Here is a 25,063-nt window from a genome sequence, read left to right as displayed (position 1 = left end):
ACTCGTTAATCGGTTGCTATTGCAAACGCTGGTTTATAGTGTATAAAAACCCGCTGCAAGTAACTGCACGAAGATCAGGGATGAGTTTAGGTAGTTTCTAAATTTAGTTAGAGGGAATTGTTTGTCCAATTTCTTCCCCTCAAATATTTTGGTAAATTAAGTAGCCTTATGTTACAATGGCCTCAAAGGTTGAGGAACTTATTAGTGGTCCATCTGAAGATTTGTTGAATGATTTTTCTAAAGATCAGCTAGTAGAACTTGCAACTCATTACAAAATTAATTTGTCATGTCAGGATAAACGTCTGAAAGATAATCTTAACCATGATAAAGATGGAGTTACTTGAACGCGGAGTCTTAGAGTATCACATTTCGGAAGACGCGTCAACTTTTGATATTGCGACATCACGACAGTCTCATTTAACTTTTGAACAACAAAAACAATTGTTGTTAATTCAGGTTGAAATTAAGGACAAAATGTTAGACGCACAAAATCACATTGAGTTACAGAAAATCCAGTTACAACAACAGCAGTTTGATCTGGAACGCTATCGTTTGGATCTAATAAGAGATGGTAAACTTTCCTTAACTGGAGAACAGGTACGTGATTCGAGTTCGTGCAAGTTTGATATTGTGAGTAATTTGAGGTTGATTCCTAAATTTGATGAAAAAGAGGTTGAGCGATTCTTTTTATTGTTTGAATGTGTTGCGGATGCACGAAATTGGCCAGATGAAGAGCGTACTCTTATGTTGCAGTCTGTTTTTACAGGCAGAGCCCAAGAAGCGTATTCTTCACTTAGCATAGAGGACGCTTCTGAGTATAAAGCGGTAAAAGCGGCAGTGTTGAGGGCTTACGAACTGGTTCCAGAGGCCTACAGACAAAGATTTAGGTCCTGGAAGAAAAGGGAAAAGCAGACGTATATTGAATTTGTACACGAGATCTCGGTTAATTTTAATCGTTGGTGTGTAGCTTCTGAGGTAAAAACACTTGACAATTTAAAGGAGTTAATGATGCTTGAGCAATTCAAGAGTTCAGTTTCAGGTCGTATTGCGACTTACATCAACGAATGTAAACCTGACACCGTGTATGAGGCGGCCGTCATGGCTGAAGAATTTTCTTTGACTCATAAAACTGTTTGACTCAAATGTTTTTGGTTACAGATCCGCTGAAGAGAATGTTCAAAATGAACCATGGCGAAAATCCAACGCATTTTCCAGGTTTGTGCCTGATTTACCCAGCACACAGTTGCACAATTCTTTTGAAGAAAAAGATAAAGCAAATATGTGTAATTATTGTCATGGGTTTGGTCATTGGAAGAATGAATGTCCGTTATTGAAAGCAAAAGCTGACCATTCTAACGTGAAATCTAATTCTTTGTCTCCTGTAAGGCATGTTGCTTTAGCGGTGACTGCTTCAACAAGAAGTAATATGCAGGAAAATTGTTCGCCGTGTGTTTCAGCGTTTACTCCATTCGTTACAGAAGGTTCTGTTAGATTGGTGGATGCAAAAAAAGTGTACCAGTTAAGATTCTACGTGATACAGGATCCTCAGAAACCTTTGTGCTAGAGTCTGTGTTGCCTTTTTCACCGGATTCTTATACTGGAAGTAATGTGTTGGTTAAGGGCATTGGCCTAAATGTTATGTCTGTCCCAATTCATAAAATAATTTTGCACTCTGAGTTGATTCAGGGCGAAGTGGAGGTGGCTGTTCGTTCCTGCTTGCCTGTGGAGGGAATACACGTAGTTCTGGGGAATGACTTGGCTGGTGATCGTGTCTGGCGAAATGATTCACCACATCTAGTGGTTACACCATGTCCGAAGATCTTGAAATTAGATGGTGATGAAAGTTTGACCGGTCCTTTGAATGTTTTACCGTCTTGCGTGATAACCCGAGGTATGAGTAAAACGCAATTTGAGGGAAAAACTGAATCTGAGAAGTTAAAACTAGAAATCCCTTCAATTTTGTCAGTGTCACGTGATGAATTGATCGAAAAACAAAAAGCTGACTTGACTCTTGTTGAATTATTTGACCGAGTTGTCTCTAAAGATATAATTGTGAATCTTTCATCTGGGTATTACTTAGATGAAGGATTGCTGGTTCGAAAATTGGTGCCACAGGTAGAGTTTGCGATTGGTGATCCCATGGTGCAAATTGTAATTCCTCAGTGTCTCCGGCAACTAGTGTTACAGACCGCACATGATACTTCCGGCCACATGGGAGTAAGAAAGATGTACAAGTTACTTTTGACACGTTTCTTTTGGCCGAAATTGAAACTTGATGTGTCCAAATACATTAAGTCTTGTCACATGTCAGATTACTGGAAAACCAAATCAAACTTTGAAATCTGCTCCTCTTTATCCAATTCCGGCCATTAGTCAACCATTTGACCCTCTTTATCCAATTGCAGCCATTAGTCAACCATTTGACCGTCTCATTGTAGATTGTGTTGGGCCATTGCCTAGGTCAAAGGCAGGTAGTGAATTTGCTTACAATCATGTGCCAAGTAACTAGATATCCGGCTGCATATCCGTTACGTTCTGTAACGGCAAAACTAGTCATACAAGCGCTGACCCAATTCAATTCGGTGTTTGGAATACCAAAAATGATTCAATCTGATCAGGGAAGTAATTTCACCTCTAATTTGTTTAGTCAAGTTTTGAAACCGCTTAATATTCAACATAATCTCTCCAGTGCTATTCATGCCCAAAGTCAGGGAGCACTGGAGAGATTTCATCAAACACTGAAATCTTTGTTGAGATCGTATTGTGTTCAAATGAGTAAGGACTGGGCGACTGGTCTACCTTGGTTGAGGATGGCAGCTCAGGAAGCTGCCCAAGAAAGTACTGGGTTGAGTCCAAATTACCTTGTTCGCACGATGTGCGAAGTCCATTGGCTGTTTTATCTGCGGACTGGGAAAAGTCTGATCCGCCGAAAAATGTGTTGTCATATGTTAGTGATTTTCGTAGGCAATTTTGAGGCGTGTCAGTTGGCAATGTCTTCTCTGAAAAAAGCTCAAGATTCAGTTAAACAACTTTTGATCGTCGAACAGAGTTGCGTTCGTTTCAACCTGGTGACCAGGTACTGGCATCGTTGCCTGTTGTGGGATCGTCCTTTCAGGCTAAGTTTGTTGGACCCTTTACTGTGGCTAGTCAGATTTCTAGTCTGAATCGTTTGATTAATATGCCAAATCGTAAAAAACAGACTAGAGTATGTATTTCCTCTGACTTTGTCTCTCTGTTTCTTTCTTAAATGTGCGTCCTAGGAGCCAGGCTGCTGAAGGAGAGCGAGTTGATGGGATTGGGGAGACTTACAAGTCGGCCTAACTATTTCCACAGGAATATTTGAATTGTAGAAGTTGTTTTGTTTTGTTTTAAGACTGTGCTCTCTTCTTTTTAGGGGGGGTGTGTGACGGGTCTCCCATTACTATTGCTGTTGCCGACCGGTGGGTGTGGCTGAGAAACTCATTGGGAGAACGATGTGCACCTGGGCAGGCTCCTTGAGCAAACTATGTGCACCTGTTTCTTCCTCTATTTAAGTTGAGCCTTTGAGAGTCAACGAGAGACTTGAGGGACTTGGAGAGAGCTTCAGGTCGTGCAGCACCATCACGAGAGCGTCCTGAGTTGTTTGCTCCCTTTTCAGTTTCGTTATGGTTTTGTTTGCTTTCTTTTGTCATTACTTTTGATTTGGTTCTGTCTGACACATTAACATAATTTGTCTGACAGAGAGTGTAGTTATTTTGGCCTTGATTTATTGTATTATATATTTTATTATTTACATAAATAAACCTTATGTGTTGCAAAACCTCACCAACCTACTATATCCTCCACTTATTTGTCACGGCTTTGAGCCGGTCGTGACACCAGTAAATCCTTTTATAAAACCTGCATTGAGATGTTTCAATTGCCAAAGATTAGGTCATGTAGATGAAATTTGCAAGGGAAAGAAGCGTTGTTGTAGATGTGGAGGTGAACATGGATATGGAGAATGTGGGGATCTTGTTGAACCTAAGTGTTGCAACTGTGGAGGTCCTCATAATGCAGCATATTTAGGGTGTATAGCACAAAAACAAGCCATTTAAGGACAAAGCAGGGCATAATGTTTCATATGCGCAAGCAGTAAAGAAGGTTCAAACTAAACAAGGAAATGAGTCAGGGAAGGTCTGATACAATTGAAACCTCAAACAGGGGAACAGAGAGGGATAAACCAAAGGTAGATGCAAGTATGTGTGGCGAGAGCCCAAAAGGGGCCAGGTAACTTTAGCAAATGGATTTGAGATTACCAGATTAAGTAACAATGCCCGACTACGCCACCTTGGGAATTTCACCCAAAGCATTTAACTAAAAGGCTTTACACAGGTTCCCTGCCCAGTGGCAAGCAAAACGTGGAGACACAGGTATCAGTCAAATACAAAAGTTTTAATTGTAATAACATAAAAGCATACTAAATAAACTTTAATACAGACTTCCATAAGTCACTACCGAAGATAAACCGTCTGACCTTCAACCAACGGGGCATCCCGAACGTGCTGATCGTAATTAGCCTTTCGACGGTCTGCTGCCGCCTTTATACGTTCATGAGCCCCCTCAAAAGCAACCTGAAGCCTGGCTCGATGTTCTATCACCCAGTCATGTACCGTACCAGGTACCACGTCCTGAACCCTTCCCAGAAGGAAGTCCACTGGTAGTCTTGGTTCTTGCCCAAACATCAGAAGGTAGGGCGATTCACCAGTGGTCTGGGTGGGAGTAGTATTGTAAAAAAAACAATACTTGCGGGAGACAGGATACCCAATCCCTTTTCCTTGAAGCTGGGAGGGTACGCAAAAGGTTGTGCAACGTACGGTTAAACCGCTCGCACTGGCCGTTACCACCCGGATGGTACGGCGTAGTGCGAGACCGCTCGACCTTATACAAATTGCACAACTGTCGCATTAACTGTGACTCAAAGTTTCGACCTTGGTCTGAGTGAATTCGACAAGGTACCCCCAGCTTATAGAACCACTCTGTCACCAATACCCCCACCACGGTCTCTGCCCTCTGGTCCCGAGTAGGGACAGCCATACTGTATTTAGTGAAGACATCAGTCATCACTAATACATTCTCTATACCTGTCCGCGATGGTTCCAAAACAGGAAAATCTATCGCCAGGATCTCAATAGGCCTGGATGCTAATAAATGACCCATGAAACTTCGGGCAGGAAGCTGTGTATCCTTGGCCACTTGACATCATTCGCAATGCTGACACCACAGACAGACATTACAGGCATACATTGCAGACAGACATTACAGACATATATTGCAGACAGACATTACAGACATATATTGCAGACAGACATTACAGACATATATTGCAGACAGACATTACAGACATACATTGCAGACAGACATTACAGACATAAATTGCAGACAGACATTACAGGCATATATTGCAGACAGACATTACAGGCATACATTGCAGACATACATTACAGACAGACATTACAGACAGACAGACAGGCATACATTACAGACAGACATTACAGACAGACATTAAAGACCGACATACATTACAGAAATTCATTACGGACAGACATTACAGACAGACAGACAGGCATACATTACAGACAGACAGGCATACATTACGGACAGACATTACAGACATTACAGACAGACATACATTACAGACATACATTACGGACAGACATTACAGACAGGCATTACAGACAGACAGACATTACAGACAGACAGACATTACAGACAGGCATACGTTACAGACAAACATTACAGACAGGCATACGTTACAGACAGACATTACAGACAGGCATACATTACAGACAGACATTACAAACAGATGGACAGGCATACATTACAGGCAGACATTACAGACAGACAGACAGACAGACAGACAGACAGAAAAAAAAGTGCTGTTCCTCAGTAGTTGTACAAGTGTCTTTTTTTTAACCAAGATGCATTTACTGGAGATACAAAATGACATAAAATACGAATTCTTGAAATTGATAAAAAATAAAGAGAGTTTATAATTAAAATAATAACAAATATCATCCATCAAAGCTCAGAAAATGTACTTATTTCAAAGGGAAGGTTTTATAACTCATTGACAGATATTTTTCCTTTGTTTTAAACTTAAATGTACATCATTGTATTCAGTCTTTTGAGACTCCAATTCATATTTGCATCCCATGTAAATGCATCTCTGTTTAAAGATGATTAAATAACTATTTTGGAAAACAGGACAAAAATACTGAGGAACAACTTTTTTTTTGCAATGCATGCAACAATCAATGACATTACTTCATTAATTTAAGCTCTCTATGGCATCCCTTAGGCCTACAATAATAATAAAAAACACAAATGCACAATTGTTAAAAACAACATAAATAATGCTTATTACTGCCATGGAATCCATCGCCTTCGAACAAACGCTAACATCATCTGGAAGTGATTGAAACAAACTTGTGCGCATGTGCGGTTACACAAACATGACATCATTGGCACATGCATATTAAAGACTGACGATACGTCGTTCTTTGCGCATGCGCGGTAACACATACGCTACAGTCTGCAGTGAGGAGTATTTGTGATAAGTGGCAAGCTCTACTAAGAACTCCAGGGGAGACGCACTTGATTCCTGCCTGGTTCTAGAGAGAGGGCAGCACGGCCAGGGCGCTGCGGCATATTAAATATATGATAAATAATTTTTCTGCGTGAGAAATACAATGTGTGGCGGAAGTACGTGACCAAAGACCAAAATGAGTGACTGTCATGCTCAATGCGTGACACTTGAGAGCCCTGTATATATATATATAAATAACTTAATTTGTCCCGGATATTCACATTGAAGTGTCGAAATCGTGGAGGTGTGTGTATTTGTTAGTCAAATGATTTGAGTGGGGAGTGGCTGTGTTGGCAGCGACATGTGACGATGCCCCTGGCTGAGTTTGGAAATCTGCACGTAATCTCTCCCTAGTCTGCATTCTCTTTTGTTCTTGCCCTGGGTGTGAAAACTGCAAAAACTGGTTATGGCAACCGGTTATGGCGGAGATAATAGGGGCTGGTAACGCCATGGGGCCCTGCAGACCACAGAATGAACCACGGGATGCAACTGAATCACGCAAGTCAACACTGGGTGCATTCCAAGTTAGTTCATTTAGTAGTAAAGAAAATTTCACAAATAGATTTATTGCACAGGTGGCAACCTATCATGGTACCACGCTTGAATTCACTGAGCTCCTGAGAGCAACCCATTCTTTCACAAATGTTTGTTGAAGAAGTCTGCAGACTTGAATTCAATGCACCCCCCACCCCCCTTGAAAGTCAAGTTAATTTTATTTTCTATATAGCGCCAGATCACAACAAGAGAAGACAAGAAAAAGTCTTAAAACAGACGCGATAGCTGATTCGAACGAGTGATGTTCCACGGCGGCATCCACACAAAATGACTTATTTTCAATATTAAATGTAATTGTTGACTGTATTTTTTGTACCTTTTATCACAGTCTTGGACATGTCAAAGATCAGAAACAACTTTGGCTTTGATGCATTGTTAGTTTTTGTGCAGCATCAGATTTAAATTTTTTATCCCTCATTTACTCCTTGTGGCTGTTTTTGCCCCATTGACTTCCATATACTGTTGGTGTCAGAGGGAGAAGGCAAAACATCCTGCAGCTCGCTGTAGAAATAGAAAACGACCTTGACCATGCCCTTTCAAGGTCAAACATCACCCAATATGGTCATATCAATGGCAGAAATGAATTCCACATACCAAAATTAGTCAAAATAGAGGTTTGGCTCTGCACCAGCTGTGCCAGATTTATACCAAAACTGGGCCACATGCCTTTGCTATATGTGTGTGATAAAATGTAACAATTCATTAATTTCCTTATTTGAAGGGACATTTCACTGAAAAACAATGCTGATTTATTTAGCACATATAATCTCACACATATAAACATGTATTTGCTATATCAGTACAGTATTCAGTGTCATCCAATGACATCAGGACATGCTCAAACTAATATTAATAACTGCAGTGTGCTAAATGATGATATATGTGCTAAATCAGCATTGAATTAGGAGTCTTTACAAAAAAAATATTTATATATAAAATACACATATGGTCCTTCAAACTTCAAAAAAAAGAACAATTCAATATAAATCAGTGAAATTGTAGGCTCATTTTGGGCTCAACCCTGTGTGCTAGATCGCTTGATAGTGGGTTCCAATTCTACTGAATTACTTTTAATGCTGGAAATTACGTGTATATGCACTGCAACTTTTGCTATTAAAATTGGGCAAAATTTCACCAATATTTTTTTTTTTCAGAAATTTCCCAGAAAGTTTGCATTTCTCAATCCATATATTAAAGAAATTGTAAATAATTGAATAATTTTGCCATGATTGAATAATATCAACTTAATATCAAATATAATTTCCTATTTTCATAATAATGTGATTTTTTTATTTAATTTTTTTATTTAACAGTATTTTGTGTGATTTGTCAAAATACTTTTTACATTTCACAATGACACGTTTCAGATTGGTTCAGATACTGAAATAGTCTTCTGTCCAAAAGGAGTCCTGGCTTTCTTGCACATCCACAAACAACCACAGTAAGGGTCCCTATTCAGATGTTCGATATTGAACCAGATTCATACGTCCACAGACGTCCCAAAAGGGTCCTAGTCAGACGTTCAGAAATTATTCAAATTTGGCACATCCACAGACGTCCATAGGGGGTCCTAGTCAGACGTCCAGATATTGAGCCAGTTTTGCACGTCCACAGACGTCCATAGGGGGTCCTAGTCAGACGTCCAGATATTGAGCCAGTTTTGCACGTCCACAGACGTCCATAGGGGGTCCTAGTCAGACGTCCAGATATTGAACTAGTTTCACACATCCACAGACGTCCATAGGGGGTCCTAGTCAGACGTCCAGATATTGAACTAGTTTCACACATCCACAGACGTCCATAGGGGGTCCTAGTCAGACGTCCAGATATTGAGCCAGTTTTGCACGTCCACAGACGTCCATAGGGGGTCCTAGTCAGACGTCCAGATATTGAGCCAGTTTTGCACGTCCACAGACGTCCATAGGGGGTCCTAGTCAGACGTCCAGATATTGAACTAGTTTCACACATCCACAGACGTCCATAGGGGGTCCTAGTCAGACGTCCAGATATTGAACTAGTTTCACACATCCACAGACGTCCATAGGGGGTCCTAGTCAGACGTCCAGATATTGAGCCAGTTTTGCACGTCCACAGACGTCCATAGGGGGTCCTAGTCAGACGTCCAGATATTGAACTAGTTTCACACATCCACAGACGTCCATAGGGGGTCCTAGTCAGACGTCCAGATATTGAACTAGTTTCACACATCCACAGACGTCCATAGGGGTCCTAGTCAGCCTCCAGATATTGAACCAGTTTTGCACGTCCACAGACGTCCATAGGGGGTCCTAGTCAACCTCCAGATATTGAACCAGTTATGCACGTCCATAGGGGGTCCTAGTCAGACGTCCAGATATTGAACTAGTTTCACACATCCACAGACGTCCATAGGGGTCCTAGTCAGCCTCCAGATATTGAACCAGTTTTGCACGTCCACAGACGTCCATAGGGGGTCCTAGTCAGCCTCCAGATATTGAACCAGTTATGTACGTCCATAGGGGGTCCTAGTCAGACGTCCAGATATTGAGCCAGTTTTTCACGTCAACAGACGTCCATAGGGGTCCTAGTCAGACGTCCAGATATTGAACTAGTTTCACACATCCACAGACGTCCATAGGGGGTCCTAGTCAGACGTCCAGATATTGAACTAGTTTCACACGTCCACAGACGTCCATAGGGGGTCCTAGTCAGACGTCCAGATATTGAACCTGTTTCGCACGTCCACAGACGTCCATAGGGGGTCCTAGTCAGACCTCCAGATATTGAACTAGTTTCACACATCCACAGACGTCCATAGGGGTCCTAGTCAGCCTCCAGATATTGAACCAGTTTTGCACGTCCACAGACGTCCATAGGGGGTCCTAGTCAGCCTCCAGATATTGAACCAGTTATGCACGTCCATAGGGGGTCCTAGTCAGACGTCCAGATATTGAGCCAGTTTTTCACGTCAACAGACGTCCATAGGGGTCCTAGTCAGACGTCCAGATATTGAACTAGTTTCACACATCCACAGACGTCCATAGGGGGTCCTAGTCAGACGTCCAGATATTGAACTAGTTTCACACGTCCACAGACGTCCATAGGGGGTCCTAGTCAGACGTCCAGATATTGAACCTGTTTCGCACGTCCACAGACGTCCATAGGGGGTCCTAGTCAGACCTCCAGATATTGAACCTGTTTCGCACGTCCACAGACGTCCATAGGGGGTCCTAGTCAGACGTCCAGATATTGAACTAGTTTTGCACGTCAACAGACGTCCATAGGGGGTCCTAGTCAGACATTCAGATATTGAACTAGTTTTGCACATCCAAAGACGTCCATAGGGAGTCCTAGTCAGACGTCCAAATATTGAACTAGTTTCACACATCCACAGACGTCCATAGGGGGTCCTAGTCAGACGTCCAGATATTGAACTAGTTTTGCACGTCCACAGACGTCCATAGGGGTCCTAGTCAGATGTCCAGATATTGAACTAGTTTTGCACATCCAAAGACGTCCATAGGGGGTCCTAGTCAGACGTCCAGATACTGAACTAGTTTCACACATCCACAGACGTCCATAGGGGGGTCCTAGTCAGACGTCCAGATATTGAACTAGTTTTGCACGTCAACAGACGTCCATAGGGGGTCCTAGTCAGACCTCCAGATATTGAACCAGTTTTGCACATCAACAGACGTCCATAGGGGGTCCTAGTCAGACGTCCAGATATTGAATTAGTTTTGCACGTCAACAGACGTCCATAGGGGGTCCTAGTCAGACGTCCAGATATTGTACTAGTTTTGCACGTCCACAGACGTCCATTGGGGGTCCTAGTCAGACGTACAGTTATTGAACCAGTTTTGCATGTCCACAGACGTCCATAGGGGGTCCTAGTCAGATGTCCAGATATTGAGCTAGTTTTGCACGTCCACAGACATCCATAGGGGGTCCTAATCGGACGTCCAGATATTGAACCAGTTTCACACGTCCACAGACATCCATAGGGGGTCCTAGTCAGCCGTCCAGATATTGAACCAGTTTTGCACGTCCACAAACGTCCAAATGGTTTCCTTGTCGGACGTTCAGATACTGAACCAGTTTCACACGTCCACAGACGTCCATAGGGGGTCCTAGTCAGACGTCCAGATATTGAACCAGTTTTGCACGTCCACAGACATCCACAGGGGGTTCTAGTCAGACGTCCAGATATTGAACCAGTTTTGCACATCCACAGATATCCAAAGGGTGTCCCTTGTCAGACGTTCAGATATTGAACCAGTTTCACACGTCCACAGACGTCCATAGGGGGTCCTAGTCAGACGTCCAGATATTGAACCAGTTTTGCACGTCCACAGACATCCATAGGGGGTTCTAGTCAGACGTCCAGATATTGAACCAGTTTTGCACGTCCACAGACATCCAAAGGGTTTCCCTTGTCAGACGTTCATATACTGAACCAGTTCTGCACGTTGCACAGACGTCCAAAGGTGGGCCTGAACTGACGGACGTTATACAGACATGACAGACTATTTGATATCACATGTTTGCTGGTTAGTAATTTGCATATCAATATTTTAGTTAAATTGATCTTGATTCATACGAGCCTATGCAAAATATTATGTGATGCATAGACTTACGGGATCCAATTGCATTGCAAAGATGAAACCTTTGACAACGTCGGCTAGTCCACTGTTGAAGAGTAATTAGGTGAAGTGAAATTACTGTGTGAACGAAAGCTATCGTGAACTTTGTAATGTTTGGAGTGGATGTCAACAGTTCCTTCATAAAAAAAAGTAGATATTTTTCCTTTGTGCTGTGTGTGGAAATACAACCCGGAAGAAAGAACGCAACGAGTGGACCATAAGGTCTATCATAGGAATACTGTTTATGCATGAAATCATTCAAATCATCGGGTAAAAATGCATGCTTATGTGAGACCCATGCTGTTTAGAACCATTTTTTTATAGGACTGCCGTCTGCGAATCAATTGCCATGTTCCATGCATAATTCAGACACAGGTCACACCGTATGCCGTTCCCATAGCATCAACGTTATGCCGCTGTGTCTCGTTCCCTTCTCAGGGAATCAGGGTTATGTACATAACCCTAGAAGTTTAGTTTAGTAATCTACAAGCATGATTGTAGTCAAAACTATTGAAGACAAAACTTTTGATTAACAACAATATTTTGTGTATTTGTAGGTCATATGGTCTTATGTAGGTAATGCAAGGAAGAAACACCCTCCATCCAGCTTTTTCTCTCTGCACTTTGCCGGCCTCCATACAAATTCCTCTTCTCCTTCAGTACTCACTTCAGAAGAGTCAATCTCATTTTACTCTGAATTCGGTATCACTTTATATGACTACTCCAGGTTACAGAGGGCTCTTTACTGGCCCAGGCCTGACAGAGCAATCACAAATGTGTCCATGACGACTAGTCCAGACCACACTGAATTCATCATTCAGGACCTGAAAGAGAGCTATCAAATAGGGGAGGAACTTTTTGTTACTGTGCACGCAAAGGACTTTGGCAACAAATCCAAGGGTTACGGAGGTGACTTTTTTCAAGCCAAGCTGTTCTGGGACAAAACTAAGGTCAGTGATTTTTTTTACACATGATGTACTTAACATGATCTAATCTGCTGCTTGTGTCATAGAGAGTTATACTGAAAATGTGCCTCTGTCACAGGCCAGTGTTTTTGGGGAGGTGGTAGACCTGCTCAATGGCTCCTACTCTGTACGCTTCCTCCTGCCGTGGGTCGGAGAGGCACAGGTGGCTGTGCGTCTAATTCACTCCAGTGAAGTTGTGCAGCTCCTGAAGCATCTCACAGATACTGACGCTGACAGAGTGTTTTTCTATGGAAATTATGAGGGATCAGGACCAAATAATATCTGGCTGACTGAAACAATGGTGTGTAATATAAAGTGGGGCAAGAATGGACTAGAGCGTATGAGAAAAGGAAACTGCTGCTGTGAATACATCGATCCACCTACTGGAGAAACTTGGCTCTGTCAGAGACCCAAATCACTGCCATGCAATGCCCTTGTGTACACCTCTTTGGGTGGTTCTAACAACCCCCTGACTGATGAGGAGAAATTGCTTATGTGAGATTAACAAACTTTTGATTGACTGTGCATTTGATCTATTTGATGCATTGATGGAAAGGAATTATGACAACCATGTTCTCTTTGGCAGGGAGCAAACTAACAAAGGTATCAATGGAGATAAAAGGATCATAAACATTTTTCAATCTGATGGAAATGGAACTATTGGTATGTTGGTCAATAGCTTAACCCAGCAGAATTATGGGAAATGTGTTGCACATAATCAATTTTCAAGTCAAATAAAATCTACTTTTTAAAAACGTATACATTTGACAGAACCTACATTTATTCATCCTGCAGATGTTACAGAGAAATGTCGTCCTGGTTTACACACTCCAGTTCCGGCTGGCTTTTACCTGAATGATGTGTGGACTTCATTTGTCTGTAGCGCCCGCCATTTTACAACCCAAGCGACAACAGACTGCCTGAAAGACAAACACATCTACATGATGGGAGACTCTACTTCAAAACAGTGGTTTGAATTCCTTGTGGAAACATTACCAAGTGAGTTGCTTATTTGTTAATTAGAATTATATAGTATACAGTTTATAAATGCAGTAATTGTGGGTCTGTTTTTCAGCCCTGGAGGAGAAGTTTTTCAACAAACCATATTTCTTTGGGCCACTCATAGCAGTGGATGTGGCGAACAAAATTGACTTATGCTGGAGGCCTCACGGCCTTCCTTTACAAACTATGAAAGCAGTATTTTCTAATCTGCACTACATGAGTAATGAGATCAATAACCTGGCTGGAGGATCCGACACTGTCCTTGTGTTCAATCTGGGGTTCCATTTCTCCACATACCCCCTGGATTTCTTCACCCATAGAGTGTTGAGTGTCCGCAAAGCTGTTCTAGCCTTGTTACAGCGCGCACCTGCTACTACTGTTATAATCAAGACTGCCAACACTGGCTATAAGGTAATGTTATAGGCTTTTGTCACTTCAAAAGCGGAAGCTTCAAATAGTAGCATAAAATATCTTCCTCTGTAGCCTGTATCAACGGCAGTTCCCGTAGCAAAGGATTGTTGTTATTTATTGATGTACAGTTAATAACAGATATTTCATCTAAACACATCAACCTCAGTTTGCCATAATGCCATAAACACATCAGTTTACTATCATTAATTGGGGATGATGTTAAATTAAAAATGGTGTCATGTTATTGCGGCACATATTTCATGATTTAAAGGGGAGTGTAGCAACTCATAATGTAATAACTGCATATCATGTAAAAACTGCACATAATGTAATAAGTATTACATTATTATTGTAATAAAATATTCGTAATGTCATAATTATTATGTTATGAGAAATGTATTACATTATAAATTTACCAAAATTATAATAGCCTGTCATAATTGTATTAGCTTAAAAAAAAAAAAAAAAAAAGAATATTAATATTCCCTCATAGTAGATAAAAAAAAAAATCTAAATCCAGTCTTTAAACTATAACAAAATGCAACATTTAAATATTCATGCAAAGTCCCCGGGCGCCGCAGCAATAGGGCTGCTCACTGCTCTGGGTGTGTGTGTGTTCACTACTGTGTGTGTGCACTTGGATGGGTTAAATGCAGAGCACAAATTCCAAGTATGGGTCACTTCACTATTGGCATTCCTTTACAGTACATTTTACAAATCTAAATCCAGTCTTAACCTGCCTACAAAATCCACCAGAGTACTGATACTACTACTACCGTCACACACGATTGCAATGAACGATGAGAGAGAGGATCTAAGTGCAGCAGTAAAGTTTTTATTCAACAAAAGAACTAGAAAAAAAACACTCTTGACTATAAAACAGAACAACCAGTAAACGTGACAATAACAGAAAACGTCTCGGTTACGTATGGTAACCCTCGTTCCCTGAAGGAGGGAACGGAGACGTACGTCGGACGTCACAGACGAATTGGGATCACTTCAGGGAGCCCCTATCAGCTTTGAGATATAGAGAACAGGCCAATGGGCCATTGGCGTGCGAGATTTGCATCTTGCGTTCCGCACCGCGCTGCAGGTATAAACAGGAAGAGAGAGCAGCGCACTATTGTTTTTCACTGAGGAGACGAACTAGTGACTCGGCCATGCAGTGATGGTACAGCAACTGTGGCGATGGGACGTACGTCTCCGTTCCCTCCTTCAGGGAACGAGGGTTACCATACCTAACCGAGACGTTCCCTTTCAGTTGGTCACGTTCGACGTATGTCAGACGTCACCGACGAATTGGGATCCCTTTGGGGGGGATCCCCTTCCAGCTCCCAGCGAAGAGCCCCTCAGACCCCGTCTGTTCCGGGCGGAAAAACTCACGCAGAGAGAGTCACTGCTGCTGTTCCGCAAGACCCACTCAGCAGGCTATTGCGCTGGGAAAGCGTGCCCGGAGGGGCCGCTGCAGAAGCCACATCATGCCCAGAGGGAGTTACCATGTGGAGAATACCCGTATGGACTGGCCTTGGGCAGTACAACATACGGAAGTCCCAGGGGTGACCCCGGCCCTTATAGGCGGGGGAACAACACCGTACTGAGACGGCAGAGGGAAAGACGCAGGCTCGCCGTACCGTGGAAGAATACACATCTGGGACCGCCGTGGGGGTCAGAACATACGGAACCCAGCCTAACACAAGTTCCACTAATGCATACGAGTGTTAAACCTGGCGTGCCGGAGGACTCGACAGGGTTCGCCGTTCTGGGGAACTCTCCTGGAGCAAATAAGCGCACATATCCGTTACAAGGGGAAGAGAATGGCGCAGCAAGCCGACACTTAGAACAGGCACTTCGGTGTTACTGACTATGGGAAGTGAGCACACAGGAAGATACCGGCTCTACACGGAGGCTATAGAATCTAGCGAACGTGTTAGGTGTCTCCCAGCCCGTAGCTCTACAAATATCTGTCAGCGAGGCGCCACGAGTCAGCGCCCAGGAAGAAGCTACCCCCCTAGTGGAGTGGGCTCTTAACCCGAGCGGGCAGGGCACGTCTTGGGCTTCATACGCTAAGACGATGGCATCCACTATCCAGTGGACCATCCTCTGCTTGGAGACAGCCTTTCCCTTCTGCTGGCCTCCGTAACAGACTTACGGAAAGCTTTGCGTTCTGTCCAATGCAAGTCCACAGGGTGCGGACCAGACAGAGAAAAGCTAGGGCTGGGTCTGCCTCCTCCGAAGGCAGCGCTTGCAGGCTCACCACCTGGTCCCGGAAGGGAGTGGTTGGAACCTTGGGCACATATCCAGGCCAGGGTCTCAGGATTACATGAGTGTTACCAGGCCCGAATTCCAGGCACGATTCGTCGACCAAAAATGCCTGCAGGTCCCCTACCCTCTTGATGGAGGCCCATGCAGTCAAGAGTACTGCCTTCAGAGACAGAATTTTTAACTCAGCTGAAAGCAAAGGCTCAAAGAGCGCTCTCTGCAGTGCGATTAGCACCAGAGTTAAGTCCCAAGAGGGTATAGAGGGAGGGCGAGGCGGATTTAGTCTCCTCACCCCCCTCAGGAACCTGAAAATTAGAACATGCTTGTAGGAAGGAAAGCACAGAACTGATCGAACATCTTCAGGGGTCTTCTCGGCAAGAAGAGCACCGATCGGCGAACAGGTTCCACTTCAACGCATAGAGGCGCCACATAGAGGGAGCTCTAGCGGAAGTGATGGTGTCTACCACCCAAGGTTATTATAGTTTGGCATTATTAAATTAGTTTTTATTTTATTATCGTTTTCAATTATGCAACAAATTTCAGTTTAGTTTTGGTTAGTTTTATAAATTGTTTTGCTAGTTTTAGTTTAATTTTTATTTTGTAAACACTTTTTTATTTAGTTTTTATGTATTTCATTTCAGTTTTAGTTTTTGTAATTATAGTTTAGCAGAGTTACCAGAACGAAGTGTAGAGACCAAATCAAGATTTTTTTATTTCAGCCAAGTTTAATGTTTGCACAGAGTTAACTCTTATGCAGACATTTTAATAATAAAAATAAAATAATAGAATACAGATTGTTTTATTTAATGCCATGTCAGCATCTAAGGCTATATTCATGGCAAAAATTAAAATACGAAAATACAAATATCATATAAATAAAATAAAACCAAGCAAACAAACACGACAAGTCATATACAAGATTTGTATAATCAACTTATGATTAACAAAAAAAATCCAAAACCTTTTCATGCATAATCTTACTAAATAAGTCCTTAAGTGAAATAACTTGATAAAAGAGCATTCTTGTTTTAACCCAGGACAGTCCAACAAAACATGTTTAATGGAGAGAGGGGAATCTTACAAAACATGCATAGATTTGGGTCTTCACCTTTTAAGAGTCAAACTATGACCTATACGACAAACAATGGTCTGACATTGAACAAAGAACCAAATAAATGCAACATAAAAATATAAAAGTAAAAATGATAAATTCCAGACAAACTCATTAATATTAAAGATGAAATTTTGCTAGCGGCGCCTGGAAAGAACTCATGTCCCCATCTCTGAGCCCCCAGAGACCGGTGACGGCAGTGTACACCGCCCCAGGGCCGCGCCCAGCCTCCTCTCAGGGCATTCCCCAAATGGAACACACTTCCTTCCCTGGTCTCCTCTGTCAGGTCGCAGACGCGGGACGCTATTCCTCCCGCGTCTGGGCCAGTCACGCTGCCTCACTGCCCCACCCGGGGTACGTCTGTGGTCCGACGTCTGCTGGTGCAGTTCTTGGGAGCCTGGCTAGAGCTTCCCAGACTGTCCTGCTGGGTCGCGAAGACCATCAGGCTCGGCTATGCGATTCAGTTCACGCAGGCTCCTCCCTGCTTCCGGGGAGTCCGTTACACCATGGTGGGGCCCGTTGTCCCTGTCATGCATGCAGAGATTGCCGCCCTACTGGCGAAGGGTGCGATCGAGCCTGTCCCTCCAGCCGAAATGAAGTCCGGCTTCTACAGCCCCTACTTCATTGTACCCAAGAAAACCGGTGGGTTACGACCAATCCTGGATCTGCGCGTCCTGAACCGATCCCTTTACAGGCTTCCGTTCACCAACCTGAAGGACGCCTACTTCCATGTCTCCAGCCTACCTCGACAGACCGTTCTTACAGTTTGCTTTCGAGGGGTGGGCATATCAGTACGCTGTCCTCCCATTCGGGCCAGCTCTGTCCCCTTGCGTCTTCACGACGATTGTCGAGGCAGCCCTTGCCCCACTCCGGCAGCACGGGGTTTCGCATCCTGAACTACCTTGACGACTGGCTCATACTGAGTCACTCTCGAGAGCAGGTGTGCGAACACAGAGATCTAGTGCTCCAGCACATAGCCCGTCTGGGCCTTTGGGTCAACTGGGAGAAGAGCAAACTCTGCCCAGTGCAGAGGATCTCTTTTCTCGGTATGGTTATCGACTCGGTCGCCATGTGCACACAGCTTACCAGCGAGCGCACGCAATCACTGCTGACTTGCCTCCGTCAAATCGAGACCAAGAGTGCGGTTCCACTGAAATAATTGCAGAGGCTCCTGGGGCATATGGCATCTGCAGCCAAGGTAACGCTGCTCGGTTTGCTTCATATGAGACCGCTTCAGCACTGGCTTCACGATCAAGTTCTGAGATGGGCCAGTGATGGGCCAGTGACTCTGGCCTGCCTGCAGACCCTCACCCCGTGGTTGAAACTCAGCTTTCTACAGGCAGGTGTTCCCTTAGAACGAGTTTCCAGGCATGTTGTTGTATCAACGGATGCCTCCTCCACGGGCTGGGGTGCCATTTGCAATGGACATGCTGCCGCGGGCTCCTGGACAGGTCCCCTGCGCCTCCTGCATGTCAGTTGCCTTGAGTTGCCGGCAGTACAGTTCGCCCTGCACCGCTTCCGAGCGTTGCTCAAGGGTCAACATGTACTAGTCTGGTCAGACTACACGGCCACTGTAGCATACATCAACCACCAGGGTGGTCTGCGCTCCCGCCGTATGTGTCAACTCACCCGCCATCTCGTCTTATGGAGTCAGAAGCATCTGAGGTCCCATCATGCTGTCCATATCCCAGGAGAACTAAACCGTGCAGCCGACGAGCTCTCACAGTTTCAGCCACTTCCTTGGAGAATGGAGACTCCATCCCCAGATGGTCCAGCTGATTTGGGAACAGTTCGGCGACGCACAGGTAGATCTGTTTGCCTCCCATGACTCTTTCCACTGCCGCCTGTTTTACTCCCTGATCGAGGGCACGCTCGGCAGAGATGCACTGGCGCACAGCTGGCCGCGGGGTCTACGCAAGTATGCGTTCCCCCCAGTGAGCCTTCTTGCACGGGTACTGTGCACGATCAGGGAGGACAAGGAGCAGGTCCTTTTGGTCGCCCCGTACTAGCACGGCCGGACCTGGTTCTCAGAACTTGTACTCCTTGCAACAGCCCCTCCCTGGCCGATTTCTCTGAGGAAGGACCTTCTCTCAGAGACGGAGCACTCTTTGGCACCCGCATCCCGATCTTTGGAACCTCCACGTGTGGCTCCTGGATGGGACGTGGCAGGTTTGAGTACCCTACCACCTCAGGTGGTGGCTACCATCACTTCTGCTAGGGCAGAGTCTACTCGACACGCCTATGCATTGAAGTGGAACCTCTTCGTCACCTGGTGTCCTTCTCGCCAAGAAGACCCCTGGAAATGCCAGATCGGGTCTGTGCTCTCATTTCTCCAAGTAGGGTTGGATTGAAGGCTGTCTCCTTCCACCCTGAAGGTTTACGTGGCCGCTATATCAGCCTACCATGACCTCGTGGAGAACAAACAGGTAAGTCAGCACGACCTAGTCCACAGGTTCCTGAGGCGAGCCAGGAGACTAAATCCTCCTCGCTGTCCTCTTGGGACCTCGCAGTAGTCTTAGATGTTCTGTAGAGGGCTCCCTTCGAGCCATTGTGGTCGGTTGATTTTAGGTGCCTGTCAACGAAGACAGTGCTCCTGATCGCTTTGGCCTCCATCAAGAGGGTAGGGGACCTGCAGGCATTTTCGGTTGACAAAGTGTGCCTTGAGTTCGGGCCGGCTAATTCTCACGTGATCCTGAGACCCCAGCCTGGATATGTGCCCAAGGTTCCCACCACTCCGTTTAAAGACCAGGTGGTAAACCTGCAAGAGCTGCCTTTGGAGGAGGCAGACCCAGCCTTGGCACTGCTCTGTCCAGTACTCTTTGTCTTTTATGGTGGGAAGCTGAAGGGAAAGGCTCTCTCAAAGCAAAGGTTGTCTCACTGGATAGTGGACACCATTGTTTTGGCTTACCAGACGCTAGGGCATCCATGCCCCCTTGAGGTCAGGGCTCACTCCACCCGGAGTGTAGCCTCCTCTTGGGCTTTAGCGCATGGCACTTCGCTGACAGACATCTGCAGAGCTGCAGGCTGGGCGACACCCAACACATTCGCAAGATTCTGCAATCTCTGAGTGGAGCTTTCCAGAAGCCCTGAGCTCCTCCAGCACTGTCGACTCTGACACCAGTAAGTCTGCCCTCTCGAGCCCAGACCCTCGTGTCAGGCTAGGTGCCTCCGTGTGCATGGTTCCCCTCTGGGCGACCCCCACATGTGTATTTCCACCGTAAGCCTCCTTGAGCAGGTGTCTTTCCCTTGGCAAGCCCTTGCCATCCTGGGGTTAAAAATTCCACCTTTGGCTGGTACCCCAGAGTTCTCCATATGCAGCCCTTAGCGCAGGGGTGGGTAATTCCAGTCCTCGAGGGCCACTGCCCTGCAGAGTTTAGCTCCAACCATGATAAAACTCACCTGCCTGTAGCCTTTTAGTAATCCTGAAGACATTGATTAGCTGGTTCAGGTGTGTTTGATTAGGGTTGGAGCTAAACTCTGCAGGGCAGTGGCCCTTGAGGACTGGAATTGCCCACCCCTGCCTTAGCGGGTCATATGTGTACTCTCTAAGTGCTCCCTACGGGTAGGCATCTTTGCATATCTCCACCTGGAATATGCTCCCTGTGTACCTTGGTATTCCTGTGATAAGTGGGAGTCCTTTGTCCGTACTAGTCTTCTGACAGGGCAATCGCACTTACGCAGGGCACTGGAAGACAGCCGAGTGGCAAGATTACATTGGGACCCCCATTCGTTAGTCACTAACGTTACTTGGAGTGAACGAAAGGGAACATCTCGGTTACGTATGTAACCCTCGTTCCCTGAGGAGGGAACGGAGACGTAACGTCCCTCTGCCACGTCCGCTGTACCGCTGGAACGTCCAGGAGTTCAGTCTTGGCTCCTCAGCAGGTAAACATAATGCGATTTTGCCAGCGTACTCCCTTATATACCCACGTGGTGGGGCGGAGTTACGCATGCAATTTCCGCATCCCCATGGCATTGGCATTGCCATTGGGCGTTTTCTAAGAATTCAAAGATGATTGGCTTTTAGGAAAAACCCCCATTCGTCAGTCACTGACGTTACGTCTCTTACGTTACATATGTAACCGAAACGTTCTTGGGTGCAGGCTTGGAACTTGGCCATTGTGTTTTAGGGCCTTTCAGAGGCTCTTTTCGAGCCTATTGAAGAAGTTCCTGATACATTTCTTTCACTAAAAATGTTTTGCTATTATGTCTCTTAAGAGAATGGGAGACATTCTAGCTCTTTCGGTGGTACCATCGGGCTTGGAATTTTCTCCGGGTATGGTTGAGGCCTTCCTTCATCAAAGGCTGGGATAGATTCCTAAGGTTCCTACTAATGTTGTAAGACCAGTTATTCTGCAGGCCTTTTGTCATCTTCCCTTTTGGACGTCAGACCAGGAAAAGCTTAATCTGCTCTGCCCTGTGAGAGCTTTAGATGCTTATGTCCACAGAGCTGCCCTGTGGAGGAAAACTGCACAGCTGTTCGTATGTTTCGGGTCACCTAGAAGGGGGTGCCCAGCATCTAAGCAGAGAATGAGCAAGTGGGTGATCGTAGCCGGTCAGCCTTCACCTTTGGCTGTAAGGTCACACTCTACTAGGAGTATGGCTGCTTCTAAGGCTTTATTGTCAGGAGTTTCCCTTCAAGAAGTGTGTGATGCGGCAGGGTTGTCCTCACTGCATAGCTTTTTGTGAGGTTCTATGAACTTGACCTCAGCTCTACACCGAGGGCATCAGTGCTCGATTCGTAGTGTGTAATTTTACACAGGCGGGCATCTGGCTCCTATGGAGATGTGGGTATAGCGTTCCCACAGCAGTGACGCAGCGCAAGTTCCCTTAGTTTCATACCTAACCGAGATGTTTTATGTTGTTATGTTTTTGTATGTTTTAAAAGTTATCACAATATGACAATATTGATTTCTCATAATGTAACATTATTACATTATGAGCTCAAGATTTTATTATGTACATTATGAACATTTTATTACAATAATAATGTAATGCATTTTACATTATGTGCAGTTTTTACATTTATGTGCAGTTATTACATCATGAGTTGCTACAGGGAGCGCAGAAGCCTACTTTATGTGCATGTGCAATACTTCAGAGTATGATTACGTTTTAAAATATTTTAATAAATTCAAAATAGAAAACAAACAACACGTCAAATTAAAGACCATCCGAATTAGATAATGTCATACATCCCATAAAAAATGTATTGCTTTCATGCACTCTACTTTGCAATAAAATCATTAAGTTGATCAAATTTAAATTGTTCAAATAAAGGAATATTTCCAGCCTAGAGTGAATTATTCAAAACTGGTTTGATTATCCATTTGAATGCAATGATGGGATAGCATTTATACACGAATACACCCTTTCGTATATTGTAGTGTATTCCGATAATTCTTCTTAGCAGTAACTTGAACAGTGTGCAAATCTTCATTTATCTCTTGACTGACTGTGGCAACATAGTCAATGCTGAAAATTGCCTCACTCACATGATGTTGGACATTAAAATGGAAGAATGCACACATGGTGGGCTATCGTGTAATGCTAAATAAACCATTTGAAATATTTATGTTTATTGTCAAATTCAAATTAGTATAATTTTTTTGAAAAAATTGGCAACCGTCCATTGACAATAATGCAGGTGCAAAATAAATTACGCTACTAAACGGAACTGGATGTGACAACATATCTCCATAAATAAAAGTGATAAAAGTGTATAAAAGTGTATAGAGTACCAAGTGATACAATGAAGCCACTCTGTGATGCAAGTTTATGAATGATATTGTGTTTTTCTGTCTCTATAATAGGATATTTTTGGCAGTGACTGGTATTCTCTACAGTTGAACAGAATTCTGCGCTGGGCTTTTCAGGATGTTGGGGTTCATATTCTAGATGTGTGGCAAATGACTTCATGTCACTACAGTGAAGAGAACATTCATCCTGTCCCTATTGTCATTAAAAATGAGATTGACATTTTACTCTCTTTTATTTGTCCGTACTGAATTTAAATTAAATTATCATGACAATTTTGTGTTCAATGACTGTTATTACTAGAAAAATAATTCCGGTTATGTCTAGGTTATGAGCTGTAATTAAATTGTCAAATTATAAACCACTCATTGAATCTCCACTACAACCATTTAAAAAAGAAAAAAAAAAAGAGAATGGTTTAGTACATGTCAGAGATTTTTGTTATACAGTATCATCCTCAAATTCAAAATTTTTTTTAGACTTGCTTGAAAAACCTGTTGTCTGTTTTTAATGATATGTTTATTTGTAATTAATACACTAAATACTATGCACTGATTATTTTTACATTTGGCTATTCAGTTTCTGCATTATGTCTTGAAATATTCTGTTAAATAGATGTAAATGTAAAGCACTGTTAATTGTTTTTTCATATTGTATTTGTTCAGTTTTTTTATTTGCATCATTGTTCTTATTTTTAATAACAGATAAACTATATTGTGATTAAGTCAAGTCAAGTCAACTTTATTTATATAGCGCTTTTAACAATGTAGATTGTTTCAAAGCAGCTTTACAGTGTTAAACAGGAAAATAATGCAGCATAATTTTATTCAGCTGTATAGCCATTCTGGAAAAAACGCTGATGTCATCAGTTCATTTCAATTATCATACAGTGACAGGGTTTTAAATCTTCTAAATCAAGTAAAATTACTCAAAATAAAGTAATTTAAGCATGCCAAATTCAACTTTTATCATATAAAATGTCATTTCTAACCAGCAAAATTGTGGCCAGTGAAAATGCGGAGTGGCTAGTAACTTTGGAAAACCACTAGCCACAGTGGCTGGTGAGCAAAAAAGTTCATGTCAAGCCCTGTTTGTATGTACAGTGAAAAAAATCTTCTTCCTGAAGCACTTTTTAATTGATTTCCTCAGCATATTAGGTCATATTGTTTATTGTTATGGCCAATATTTGAACAATGAAAATAATAAAAGAGTTTTTGAACTTTAATGTCACTAATGCTGATTATTCATTGATTCATTTGAATTTAAATATTTAAAATACTTTCACAGCAAAAAATATGTATGCGATTAATTTAGATTAATTAATCACAGAGTATGTAATTAATTAGATTAAAATGTAATCGATTGATGGCCCTAATAATAATACTTCTCTGTATAGAAATTTGACACAGACATATGAGAATCTATCAATATTTCTCCTCATCTGCACACTTTTGAACTAAAAGCCCTGAGGGATGTTGTTTTGTTGTGAGTCTTCATGACGAGAATAGAGGAGTTTTTATGAATGAGATCACCTTTTGCTGGTATTACAATCTTTAGAAGGTACCGACGCGGTTTTCATATTCATAACTCCTGACACATATTAACAAATTACGGTCACTATATGACTTTGAGAATAAAACAGAGGTCAAAAATGGAAGCTTGAGTCTTAGATCTTTTAAATGATGTATAGTTTGTCAAGGTAATTACTTACATCTAATGTTGAGCTAATTTAAACAAAGAAAGCTTCAGTGTGTCCTTGCGCAAGTTTTTGCGT

General features: G+C 43.3%; 1 protein-coding gene across 2 annotated transcripts in view; it reads left to right on the top strand.

Moving 5' to 3' along the window:
• The window catches only part of LOC307130053 (NXPE family member 3-like), a 29,045-nt gene extending 4,533 nt beyond the window's left edge, over positions 1-24,512 (top strand). Inside the window, exons 3-9 of one of the 2 annotated variants that reach the window (XM_079822914.1) lie at positions 1,159-1,215; positions 12,342-12,734; positions 12,829-13,244; positions 13,336-13,412; positions 13,545-13,748; positions 13,825-14,162; positions 23,346-24,512. In XM_079822914.1, coding sequence (XP_079679040.1) covers positions 1,189-1,215; positions 12,342-12,734; positions 12,829-13,244; positions 13,336-13,412; positions 13,545-13,748; positions 13,825-14,162; positions 23,346-23,540 — 1,650 coding nt within the window. In that variant the 5' untranslated portion in view covers positions 1,159-1,188 and the 3' untranslated portion in view covers positions 23,541-24,512. The remainder of the gene's footprint in view (positions 1-1,158; positions 1,216-12,341; positions 12,735-12,828; positions 13,245-13,335; positions 13,413-13,544; positions 13,749-13,824; positions 14,163-23,345) is intronic. The other variant, XM_079822913.1, reaches the window with a different exon arrangement.
• Positions 24,513-25,063: the final 551 nt, after the last annotated feature.

The sequence above is a fragment of the Gobio gobio genome, assembly GCF_949357685.1.
Source record: "Gobio gobio genome assembly, chromosome: 8".
Lineage (NCBI taxonomy): Eukaryota > Metazoa > Chordata > Actinopteri > Cypriniformes > Gobionidae > Gobio > Gobio gobio.
The sequence above is the reverse complement of the archived record's forward strand: the minus strand, read 5'-3'. Positions and strand labels throughout refer to the sequence as shown.